Genomic DNA, 13,226 nt, shown 5'->3' with positions numbered 1-13,226 from the left:
AAAAAAAAAAAAAAAAAAAAGAACATGCTAACTTTAGCCTCTGAACATATTAGCCATTTATATATGTGAGATCATATAATCAAAAACCGTTTCTTCTAATTGTCCAGACACTCATACTGTTCTTTCTCTCACACTCTGACTCACACGCTGTCACCTCAGGAGCCTCCAGTGTGTTTCCAGTCTGTACCCTGTAACCCCACACAGTTATTCACCAGTCATTCACATCACTGGTACAGCACCTACTGTGTGCTGTTAGTATTAATTGAATATGTGAATGTGACCCATATTCCTAAATAAATCTAGGAAATTTTTTTAGAGAGAGCGAGCACAAGTGGGGAAGAGGGACAGAGGGAAAGGAAAGAGAGAGAGAGAGAGAGGGAGGGAGGGAAGGAGGGAATCTTAAGTAGGCTACATGCTCAGTGGGCTTGATTCTGCAACCCTGGGATCATGACCTGAGCCAAAATCAAGAGTCAGATGCTCAACCGACTGAGCCACCCAGGCATCCCTGAAACATTTTTAAAGCAATATAAAACAATGAAAAGCAAGAGCTATCAGTTTCTTTTTTATTTTTTTTATTTATTTATTTTTATTTATTTATTTTTTTTAGCGTTTATTTATTTTTGAGACAGAGACAAAGCATGAATGGGGGAGGGTCAGAGAGAGGGAGACACAGAATCTGAAACAGGCTCCAGGCTCTGAGCTGTCAGCACAGAGCCCGACACGGGGCTCAAACTCACGGACCGCGAGATCATGACCTGGGCCGAAGTCGGCCGCTTAACCGACTGAGCCACCCAGGCACCCCTATCAGTTTCTTTTTTAAACTAGAATTTGAAACTTTTTTGCAAAACAAATGTTAGTCAGATTTTTAAATAATTTGTACCCATCCTATTCTGCAATTGAAATGATTCCTCGACTGTTTTAAAACCTGACAATTGCAAAATCTTTGTGTGCTGTTTCTTCTGACATCGTCCCTGAAAAAGATAGTACTCAGTTGTTCTGTGATTGTAAAAGTTGGGTACGTGTTCTTGACATGAAAACATGATGAGTGTATAAGCTGGGCAATGATTATCACTTTATATAAATTCTTAAATCACAGTTCACAACAAATCACATTGAACTGTAAAGCTGACTTAAGAAATGAAAGCGGTCAGATTACAACCAGAATTTTTGTTCTATTCACATATAATTGATAAACCCTTCTCTGATTTTAGAACTTTACAGTTACCTGTTGTCCAGATGTTGGTGAATTTACCAGTGTGTTATTTATTTTCTGTGAAAATTATATCCATCCAAGCTTTCCAATATTCATACCTACAGGAAACCGTTATATAATCTCAAAAAGCAGATTGGTACAATTGATTTCATACTATGTCCTACAGGTTTCCAAGGAAAGAAAAAGTGTAGGATGCAAGGTTGGAATTATGATACCTAAAAATAGAGAAGTTTCTTGCCTTCAGTCAGTTCAAAAGCAGTTTTTCCAGCCCATTTGAGACAGATGAGAGTATATTTCTGCCTTTAAAGACTTCCTTTGAGGGGGCACCTGGGTGGCTCAGTCGGTTGAGTGTCTGACCCTTGATTTCAGCTCAGGTCATGATCCCAGGGTTGTGGGATCGAGCCCTGCGTCAGGCTCCATGCTGAGTGTGGAGCCTGCTTAGGATTCTCCCTTCCCCTCCTCTCTCCCTCCCTCCGCCCCTCTCTTCTGCTTGTGTACACTCTCTCTAAAATTAAAAAAAAAAAAAAATATTTAAAGACTTTCTTTGGTGTTTCGTTTTGTTTATTAAATAACCATTACTGATAAGAGTTTTCTTGCAGGCAGTCTAATGCTTTATGCATTTCTGCTGCCTCTGATCTCAGCTTGTACCGTTCCTCTAAGTATAAATAATTCCTGTGATTATTATTTAATAGCCCTGTAAGATTTTTCAGATCGTACTTAGAAATTTTTTCCCGGGAGCCAAACTCTTCTGGTATATAAGCTGCGAGTCTTGTTTGGGAGTGCTTTTTAAAACTAATATATTGAAATCATTAAAAAAGGACCCTAGTGACTCAGAATTTAATGCCAAAATATTTCCTTGCTTTGAGTAATTTTGCCTTGTATTTGAGATCAGGTTAGAAAACACTTGGAAAGGAAATCGGTGACTTTGCCTTTAGTTACCCTATTCAGTTATCTGCAGTTTTCTTACTTAGATGAATCAGTTCTTAGGTTAGCTGACTGGTTCACCATCAGGCAAAGAGTTAAAATCGGTTTAAAATTCCTCATGGTGTAAAAAATCTAAAATACGGGGACACCTGCCTGGCTCAGTCAGTACAGCATGCAACTCTTGATCTTGGGGTCATGAGTTCGAGCCCCACGTTGGGTGTAGAGTTTATTTTTTAAAAACCTGAAATATATAATTTTCAATTGAGTCTTTATAATAGATAATATGATGTCGTCATGGAGAGCATAAGCTCAGCCTGGGTTCAAATCTGTGCGACCCTGCACGGCCTCATTTTCTTCATCTCTGAAATAAAAGTAGTATTTGGGGCACCTGGGTGGCTCAGTCGGTTAAGCGTCCGACTTCGGCTCAAGTCATGATCTCACGGTTTGTGAGTTCGAGCCCAGTGTCGGGCTCTGTGCTGACAGCTCGGAGCCTGGAGCCGGCTTCGGATTCTGTGTCTCCCTCTCTCTCTGACCCTCCCCTCCTCATGCTGTGTCTCTGTCTCAAAATAAATAAACGTTAAAAAAAAAAATTTTTTTAAGTAGTATTTGTATTACCACCCAGAAGTTGATGTGAGGATGGAATGAGTTGTGCATGTAAATTAATTAGAACTATACCTTATACATCGTAAGCATAGTAACCCACTAGCAGCAGTGATAGAAGTTCTAATCATTCTCTTTTATTCTACTCAATGGCAAGAACAGTACCTCGCACACAAGAAGCACTCAGCTATTCTCTTACTCGGCTTATTCATCTTTCTCTTGTTTTTCTCCCCGTGAGCTTGTAGGACAGATGTAACAGCTAAATCCTAGTCATTGTCACTTCAGAATCCGTGACTTCTATGTAACTTCCCCTCTACCTAATAAAGTGCCTCAAAGTTCTGTAATGCATACACAGGTGTCCATAAAGTCTGGAATCATAGACAGAGCTTCTTGGACATCCAACCTGTAAAAGAATAAAATATTATCTATGTTTTAAGATTTTCTGGATACCCTGTAGAAATGGTTCTTCCAAAATTAAACCAAAAAGAAATGGAGCAGTCCAAAACGCCTTTCCTTTCGGCTCTCCCCACTTGTGAGGAGAAGTGGAGAGAAGTTCCTTTTCATTTCTTCAAAGCCTTCAAGTCTGAGGCGCCGCTGGCCCCGGAGATTGCCCTAAAGGCCCGATGGGAAGGGGGGTGCCGCCACCAGCAGTGGTTGAGAAGGGGATTGGTGCACACAGGTGGTTTGGAAACCTTCAGATAAAGCTGAGATCTACCCGTAGATGTCAATGTACAAGTTCAAGACCAGATATAGGTAGATGTGAATAATTGCTTTTTTTTAGTTTCAGAAAGAAAAATGACTGGTCTTACTTATGTTTAGAATTATATTTTTATATATTAATAATTCAAAACCTTGAATAGAAGTCATATCAATGCTAACACCTTCAGGAATATATAGTTCTCTAGACCTCCTAAGGCAACCATTTTTGGGTATATAATCTGGAGAGATCCCCAGTTATGAGAATTTGTAGCAAACCAAATGTTTTTAGCCTTCAGGAGAACCACAAGATGAAGACGTGTTAATCGGAGAAGTGAATGGATTTCCATCCTTCACAAGGTTACCAGTAACTTCTTCAGAGAGACTGCAGTTGAATCTACCTAAATCTGATAAAGTCCTCACAAATGGTACTGAGAAGAACTCCGGTTCCTCCATGTTCAACGTGGACTACACCCCCTCTGGGCCTAGGAAACCGTGCTCTGGAACTCCGTACGGCAGAGGGCCCAGGAGCACACGCCCAAATACCCATCGGTTTCAGTTAGTTATTTCAAAAGCACCGAGTGGGGACCTTTTGGATAAACACTCTGAGCTCTTTTCCAACAGACAGTTGCCATTCACTCCACGCACTTTAAAAACAGAAGCAAAATCTTTCCTGTCACATTACCGATATTATACGCCTGCCAAAAGAAAAAAGGAGTTTACAGATCAGCGGATAGAAGCGGAAACCCAGACTGATTTAAGCAGGTATGGCCCATTCACAGCCAACAGTAAGTCCTTCAGGGTGTTGTAGAAATTAAATAGTAATAATATTCCTTATTTTACGTCATGTACCTAACATGCCCGACTGAAGGTCTGGGAGTGCCTTTTTGATTGGAATGAGATTAATGTCTTTTCCTTTTGCATGTGTCACTAGAACTACCCAAGTCATTGTTGAAAAGTACCTATTAAACTTGTCAAGCTTTCCTTACAAACAGGAATGTTACATAGTTTAATTTATTGTTTCAAACATGGTATGTGCTTTTAAATATACTTTCAGAGAATCCTTAAAATATGTCATCAAGTAGCATTTGTGTAAATATGTCTATTGCTTCATTTTAAAAATGGCAAAACAGTGGGCTAGAGAGGGAAAGAGGACAGCTGATTCTCTGACTCTCCCTGGGTTCCCTTCCCTGCAAATATTCAACTCCACTGTTACATAGGAGCAACTCCCCAGGAATAATTCAGGCAATTGGGGTAACTTCTGGAAATTCCATAGATTTTGCCTCAATAATGTTTTCATATATGATAGTGCCTGGCACATAATGAATATTCAGTAAAAGTTTGCCAAATGATTGAAGAAACAAACAAATCTTATAAAGTATTTAGTGTTAGCTGACTTGTGATGGTTTTTCCTGGTCCTATATAAAGAGCTATTTACCTCATCCTAAGTATTAGTTAATTTTAGAAAGCAAAAAACAATTTAGCTCTAGTATTCTTTTCTCTAGGTACAGATAAGAGGTACAGAAATATCAGATGAGTCTGCGTACGTTTAATCCCAAGGATTAAAGAGTGGAGGGGAATGAGGAAAGCAAGCATATCATATCCTTTTCTGATTGTATTTATGACCACTTTGGAGGATAATAGTTCCCATGTCCCTGGTCCCATTCTGTCCAGCTGAAATCTAGCTGCTACTGAAAAAAAAGGAAAAGGAAGCTGTGTAATCCAAACCATATCTGTTTCCTGATTATATAATCAGAAATTACACATTTTATAAGAATAGATGGATTTCATCTCTTGAGGGGTTTTTAAGACAGTAAACTTGTTATCATATCACGGTATTTGTATTTTGAAAGCTTGACAACTATTCCTTTTAAAATATTACAGCTTTAAATCTGATTTTGAGGCATTTGAGACCAAGAACTTCACAGATTCAGAAAAGAACATAAAGCAGGTAATAAAAATGAGATCTCTCTGTGTGCTGCATTGGAATTACAGCCACTTTCACTTAATAGGATATATATAGCTATTTGGACTTCAAGAATCTCTCAGTGACACTTCTCGCATATGATGTCGCCAGCATGGAGAAGGACTACCTATTTACAAAGGCCTGTTGCTCCTTTTGAGTGGCCAGATGGATCCTGCCCCGTATGAGAAGTCATTTGTTGTTAGCATCTTTTCTAGATGGTTGATTGGCCTGCTGGATAGAGGAATGGGTGAATAAAATACCTTAAATGTTGCTTCAAAGATGCAGATTTGGATACTAAAGGAACCAGAAAAGCTGTATAGAAGTCATTTTAATTTCTATGCCTGTAATTTTTCTTTTGAAGAATTGCCACTGATTATATTATTGGAAATTATACATTTTATGAGAATAGGTGGATATCACCCCTTACATTTGCTTTTACTTTTTCTGAACCATAGGCTCTGTTTTACACTGTGTATGTTTTGAGTGTTCAGCAGTCATTTCTTTTATTTGCTTAAGCATGTTTATTTATTTTGAGAGAGAAAATGTGAACACAAGCTGGGGAGGGGCAAGAGAGAGAGGAGAAAGAGAGAATCCCAAGTAGGCTCTTCATTGTCAGCACAGAGCCCAACGCAGGGCTTGAACCCACGAACCACAAGACCATGACCTGTGCCGAAATCAAGAATCTGACGCTTAACCAACTGAGACACCCAGGCGACCCAGCAGTCATTTCTTTTAAAATATTACAGCTTTAAGTCTGATTTTCACATAAACTGATTGTTTTTATTTTTTATTTTGGGAGTGTTAATCATACACTTGTATCCTAATTTATATTTGTTTGTCTATTAAAATGTCAAACACAGACTCGAAAATAAGAGAATAAAATATAGGGGTGCCTGGGTGGCTCAGTTGGTTAAGCATCCAACTTCAGTTCAGGTCATGATCTCATAGTTCGTGAGTTTGAGCCCCATGTCAGGCTCTGCACTGACAGTGCAGAGTCTGCTTGGGATTCTGTCTCTCTGCCTCTCTCTCTGTCTCTCTCTCTCAAAATAAATAAATGAACTTAAAAAAAAAAAAGAATAAAATATAATCATACTGAACTTCCATCTTCCCTTCTGAATATGAATTGTAGGTTTCCATGTCAGCCATTCATACCTGTTTGACATGGGCCCTGCCACTCAGAGCCCGAGGGCAAATCCCTTATCCTCTGAGAGCAGAGTTTTGCATCAAGAGAAACTGTACTTACCGTGCAGGGTCACTTATCAAGGAATAATTGATATAGGTAAAGTGCCTTGCCCGAGAAGGGGTCAGTAGAGGAGGACTGTGACTAGCTTGAGATTTAGGAAGAGAGTTAGCTCAGTAGGTAGCTAAATAAATGAAGTAAGTCCATTTTCATGACGTTGTGCTCCAAATGCTTGTCCATAACCTGGTAAGGAAATGGTGTGTCCCATTACTCCATAATCCCTGCCCCCAGCAGTCTGCTTGAAGGTCATGAGGATCAGACCAAATTCTAGCAGCACTGTGCATGAATGAGCACCGTAAAGACTCATCTAATACTGCAAGGAAATGCTCGCCACGGATGCAGCTCGTAGTAAGGGTTCTATAAAAATAAGCTGCCGATATTTGTGTGTGTTAATAGTATCGACGGAACCACCAGAACTACCACTGCTTCTCCGTAGTTGATACATGGACATTTGACACGAATGAGCTGCTTGAATTTGTTATAATGGGATATTTTTTTCTCAGGTTTACTTAAAACTTGCACATTTGCTTCATTTTTCTCTTTGCATGTTTATTTGTGGTAATTCCTTAACAGATTTAAAATATCCCTCATTAAGACTGTCGAATATAGAGAACAACCTGAGGGTAGATGGAGGGAAGTGGGTAGGGGTTGGACTAGATGGGTGATGGGCACTAAGGAGGGCACTTGTTGGGATGAGCACTGGGTGTTGTATGTAAGTGATGAATCATTAAATTCTCCTGAAATCATTATTACACTATATGTTAACTAACTTGGATTTAAATAAAATTTAAAAATTAAAAAAATATATATCCCTCATTAAAATGTAAGAAATAAGCAGTTGTCTTACCTTATTTTAAATAAACTTAAGAAAGAAGTCTTAATTGGGTAGAAAATGTATTCTAAAAACATCCTTTGTTATAATATAGCAGTCACTTTTATTTACTGGATGTCTCCACTTTGTTTCCTTGACTTTTTTTTTTTTTAAGTTGATTTTGAGAGAGAGAGCGTGAACGGGGAAGGGGCACAAAGAGAGGGAGAGAGAGAATCCCAGGCGCCCCTCCTTGGCTTTTTTGAAGTTTGCTGTTTTGCTTTATTTCTGCTTTCATAATGTATTCTTGAAGCAAAATAAAGATCAATTCTTCTCATTCCCAGGCATCTAATTGTATGACATATGATACCAAAGGAAAAATAACTCCTTTACCCTTGCAAGGGCATGACTTACCATGGGATGAGATTAAAGGTGGAACTTTCCAGTGTTCCTCACCCAGGTAAACAATTTACAGAAGTCATTTCAACTGTAGATTTAACTGCTTTACTGTGTAACAGACATACGATATTTGCAACATAAGTACTATTTTAATTACGTGAACTCTAATCTATTTTGGTGTTACACAATTCAGTAGCAGTGTTAGTTTTACTAATGAAATTTTACAAAGTAGGTACTCAGTAAAAGTTTAAATGAATTTATTTTGCTAATTCATTAATGAAAAAGGGGGGCACTGGCTTGTTTTATATGCCATTGCTATTCGTAGGAAAAAGGATTTTTTCCTCAAGGCAAACCCTCTAGCCGTGATGCTAACCAGTTTACATGGCAGAAATAATACTGAAGAACCTCACGATCTGAGGACTCCTAATTCATGATTGTGAATATTCACCATGTGCTGGGGTTTTATCTGTCCCTGCTGTGTATTGGGCACTATTTTTCAGACTACCCATCGTATTTCGTAATCACGGAATACAGCACCTAAACAAAAATGATGGCTTAGCAAAAATGCCTTTGATAGTTTCAGCTGTCAAATGCATTTCCAGAGTCAGAGATTATATGTGAGATGAAGAAGGTGGAAGTAAAAAAGGGCTAGAGATTAAAAAGAGGCAAGAATGAGGTGTCATACAGGCGACCGGAAGGCAAGCCCTTGTGATCCCTCAGAGCCCAGGCCCTTCCCCCAGGGAGATGGTGCCTGCAAGGCTGTGGGCAGTTCACCGCTGACCTTCATGATGCCTCAGTGCTCAGAAGATTTATAAGCTAACTCTTAAGCCTCTCTGCAATGGACATAAAGAATGCCCTAAAGAAAGGAATACTTATCTTTTCTAGTAGTTTCTATCTAAAAAGTAAAATATTTTAATTGAGTATACCTAAATAAAAAGCTTGGAATTAACTAATGATGATATAACTAAATAATGACAAAATTTAGTATAATAATCAGCTTAAAAAACAGTCTTTCATAGGGAAATATCTGTCTCCAGCATTATTTACATGTTAACTGTAGTCAAAGTAAAATTATGTATCCTAGATAAGTGCTGTAGTTTTAAAAAGGATTGTGAATTTGTAGTTCCCAAGACGAGTTCAAAATATCTCTGCTACTTACTAACAACATGAGTTCAGTAAGTTACCCAACCTTTCTGCCCCCTGGTGAACTCATCAGTCAGTGGGAAGATAATACCGACCCCATATACCAAACAGGGCTGTTCTGAAGATGAGATCGTATCACAGATATGAAAGTACTTTAAAAATTCTACAATCTATTATTACTGATATATAATATTACTGAATACTTACTGCATGCCAATCATTGTTTTGTTCAAATATTGTCATTTTCTCTTTCCAGGGCAGTTTGTCAGTATTCTTTGCCGTTTCCTCCAGAGAGAAAACTCCACTCTGAGTAAGATCTTTTTGACCTCTTCATTGTGCCTAGGGAAAATCAAGAATTAAGAATCATGGGGCACCTGGGTGGTTCAGTCAGTTAAGAGATCTACTCTTGGTTTTGGCTCAGGTCGTGATCTCCCAGTTCATGGGATCGAGCCCCACGTCGGGCTCTGGGCTGGCAGGGCAGAGCCTGCTTGGGATTCTTTCTCTCTCTGCTCCTCCCCTACTCGCACTGTCTCTGTCTCTCTCAAAATAAATAAATAAACAAAAAAGAGAATCACACAAACCATTATTAAATCAGTCAGGACTGAATGCTAATTTTTCTTACAATTCACTCCCCCCCCCCTCTCTGCCCCTTCCCTGCTTATGCTCTATCTCTCTCTCAAAAATAAATAAACATTAAAAAAAAAAAAAATATATATATATATATATATGATAGGGGGCCCTGGGTGGCTCATTCAGTTAAGCATCCAACTTCGGCTCAGGTCATGATCTCACAGTTTGTGAGTTCGAGCCCCGCATCAGGCTCTGTGCTGACAGCTTCAAGCCTGGAGCCTGCTTCGGATTCTGTGTCTCCCTCTCTGCCTCTCTCTCAAAAATAAACATTAAAAAAAATAGAATATAGACATAGTTTGTTTTATATTATTCCTCTTAGTAATATGAGATAGCAGTACATTTGTCATAGCAGAGATAGATGTTCCTAATTAAGTACTCATATTTCCTGTAGTTTTCAGAGTAAGTAGGAAATAATTATATGCTGTGTACTGCTTTGTCTTCACAGTGAGGAAGAACTGTTGTATCTGAGTTTCATTGAAGATGTAACAGATGAAATTCTGAAACTTGGTTTATTTTCAAACAGGTTAGATTTTTTAATTATGGCGGTCAAACAGTACATTAAATACTCTTCTTTATGAGGTTAATTTTTTTAAGTTATTTCCATATCCTAGGAAATGAAAAATTATAGTGCTTTCTTGGGGGGACATAATCTTATAACTGGTAGCAAATTATAAAGAATGTTTAATTCACACCATATGAGGCAAGTTCACAGTTTGGGGAGTTACAGGAAAGAACAGAGGTTTTACTCATTTAAATACGGTTATATCTCTTAGACGCAGAGAGCAGCTTGGCGGTTGCCAGGGTGGGGGCGGGCAAAATGGGTAAAGGTGGTCAAAGGTACAACTCCCAGTTATAACATAAATAAGTCATGGGGATATAATACATGTACAGGGCGGTGGGTATAGTTAATAGCACTGTGTTGCATATTTGAAAGCTGCTGAGAGAATAAATCTTAAAAGTTCTCATCACAAGGAAAAAATTCTGTAACGGTGTGGTAATGGATGTTCACTAGACTTATTTGGGTGATCGTTTTACAATACATACAAATATGGAATCATGTTGTACACCTGACACCAATATAACATATGTCAGTTATACTTCAATTTAAAAAATCTATCACAAAAAAAAGAAAAAGAAGAAAAATGATATCCTTATTTGAAAGAAAGACGTAAAACTGTCTTTATTCACAGACAACATTGTCATCCATGTAAAAATCCCATAGAGTCTACATAAAAATAAAAATTACTATTATATCTCTTAGTTATATAGACTAGTGAACTGAATTTTTGCTTCTTATTTGCAAAGATCCATTACCTCATTTTACTATTTGAAACTTGTCACAAGAATCCAAAGCAAGCATTTTTGTTAACAACTGTTACTAGTAAAGTGAGCACAAATTAAAGGCTAGGTTTACACACTGTAAGTGAAATGGAAAGTTTGCAAAACCAGATTCGATATTGCACATCTTAAGGAAACTGTGTGATCCTGAGTCAGCTTGAACATTTATTCATCTAAAGTTCACTGGGCAGTGAGGCGCACTTTATGTTGCATATCTTAGAATTCCATTTTGTGTACATGCTTTCTCTGTTGTATTATGTCAAGTACAACATTTCTAATGAATTATTTCTATTCTTATGTGAAGTTTTTTTTTAATTAAAGCAAACATTTTTTATTGCTATAAAAAGATATACCAAAAAGAGCTAAGTTTTTTTTTAAATATAGTATTCTATTTACTTCTTTCATTTAAAAAAAGTCGTTAAGGGGGGGCACCCAGGTGGCTCAGCTGATTAAGCATCCAACTGTTGATTTTAGCTCAGGACCTGATCTTGTGGTTCATGGGATCCAGCCCTGCGTCAGGCTCCATGCTGTCAGCGCAGGATTCTCTCTCTTTCTGCTCTTCCCACTCACACGCATTCTGTCTCTCTGTCTCAAAATAAATAAATTTAAAAAAAAATTTTTTTAAGTGGTTAAAAATGTTTTCAGGGGGCGCCTGGGTGGCTCAGTCAGTTGAGTGTCCAACTCTTAATCTCAGCTCAGGCCATGATCTAGCAATTTGTGGGATCGAGCCCCCCATTGGACTCTGCACTAATACCGTGGAGCCTGCTTGAGATTCATCCTCTCTTTCTCTCTTTCTCTCTCTCTCTCTCTCTCTCTTTCTCTCTCTTTCTCTCTCTCTGCCCCTCCCCCACTTGCACTCACTCCTTCTCTCTCTCAAAATAAATAAACTTTAAAAAAAAGGAAGTGAATTTATTGATACAGAAGGATGTTCAAAATACATAGTTGATTAGAAAAACAAAATTGATACCCAAACAGTATGTATTGTTTGTAAAGGATAGAATATGGATTCCTTGGGCTTTTTAAAAACGGCCAAGTAATTCAGAACTACTAAATCTAAGATTAGCTAATTTCATTGATAATAAAAAATGGCAACAAATGAGTTTTCAGCAAAGGTATGGATACATTCATATGATAGCACCACAAGTGTGGTTTAGTTGTGAGAAGATTTTCTCTGGAGCCAGACACATCTGGGTTAAATTCTCTTAATGGTTTTGGACCTTAGGAAAGAGGAAGTTATCATCTTAGATTATTTTCTCATCTTTAAAATGATCTTTACAATACCTTTCTCCCAATATTGGTCATGATTAGGGGTATAATGATTATGTGTCTAGCACAAATGTCTAGCCCTTAGTGGTACTTAATAAGTGATAGCTTTTAGGTTATTATGTGGATTTACCATCAATGGAATTTTTTTCAAGTATAATTTAGGAAGCATTATAAAATAATTCCGTGTAAGAGAATTTTCTTTAGGGTTTGGTTTGGGGGGTTTGTGGATGTGAGAAACAAGGAGAGGAAAAGGCATTTGTTGTGTGCATACGTGTGTGAGAGAAAAAAGAAAAAAGTTTTTGTTTTGTGGCGGGGGCAGAGAGAAGGAAACTGTTGGACCTCATTTAAAATATTCACAGAATAAGCCATACAGAGAAAGACAGATACTATATGGTTTCACTCTTATATGGATCCTGAGAAACTTAACAGGAACCCATGGGGGAGGGGAAGGAAAAAAAAAAAAAAGAGGTTAGAGTGGGAGAGAGCCAAAGCATAAGAGACTCTTAAAAACTGAGAACAAACTGAGGGCTGATGGGGGGTGGGAGGGAGGGGAGGGTGGGTGATGGGTATTGAGGAGGGCACCTTTTGGGATGAGCACTGGGTGTTGTATCAAAACCAATTTGACAATAAACTTTGTATATTGAAAAATAAATAAATAACACACACACACAAAATAAAATAAAATATTCACGGAAGCATAAGTGGTATATACTCTTTCAGAAACAATGGCGTCTGTAATATAACTTAAGACCCATACTAGCTCCCAAATCAGAGAACTTGACAGAACAGGGAAGGATTAGTGTTTAGTTTTGCAAAGAAAAAGAATAATCTGAAAAGTATTTTCCAACCTTTAACAGTTTTGTTATTGCGTGACCATTTTGTATTTGGTTGATTTTATGATTTTGAGACATTGGCATTTCTATTTATCTTTCAGGTTTTTAGAACGACTATTTGAGCGACACATAAAACAAAATAAACATCATTTGGAGGAGGTTTGTCTTTC

General features: G+C 38.0%; 1 protein-coding gene across 4 annotated transcripts in view; it reads left to right on the top strand.

The window, feature by feature from the left end:
• The window catches only part of SPATA7 (spermatogenesis associated 7), a 40,353-nt gene that overhangs the window by 26,274 nt on the left and 853 nt on the right, over nucleotides 1–13,226 (top strand). For 3 of the 4 annotated variants that reach the window (XM_049612369.1, XM_049612371.1, XM_049612370.1), the window contains 6 exons: nucleotides 3,726–4,198; nucleotides 5,318–5,384; nucleotides 7,792–7,907; nucleotides 9,246–9,299; nucleotides 10,065–10,142; nucleotides 13,158–13,215. In XM_049612369.1, coding sequence (XP_049468326.1) covers nucleotides 3,726–4,198; nucleotides 5,318–5,384; nucleotides 7,792–7,907; nucleotides 9,246–9,299; nucleotides 10,065–10,142; nucleotides 13,158–13,215 — 846 coding nt within the window. The remainder of the gene's footprint in view (nucleotides 1–3,725; nucleotides 4,199–5,317; nucleotides 5,385–7,791; nucleotides 7,908–9,245; nucleotides 9,300–10,064; nucleotides 10,143–13,157; nucleotides 13,216–13,226) is intronic. The other variant, XM_049612373.1, reaches the window with a different exon arrangement.

Source organism: Panthera uncia (genome assembly GCF_023721935.1).
Source record: "Panthera uncia isolate 11264 chromosome B3 unlocalized genomic scaffold, Puncia_PCG_1.0 HiC_scaffold_1, whole genome shotgun sequence".
NCBI lineage: Eukaryota > Metazoa > Chordata > Mammalia > Carnivora > Felidae > Panthera > Panthera uncia.
Note: the sequence above shows the minus strand (reverse complement) of the source record. Positions and strands in the feature narration are given on the sequence as shown.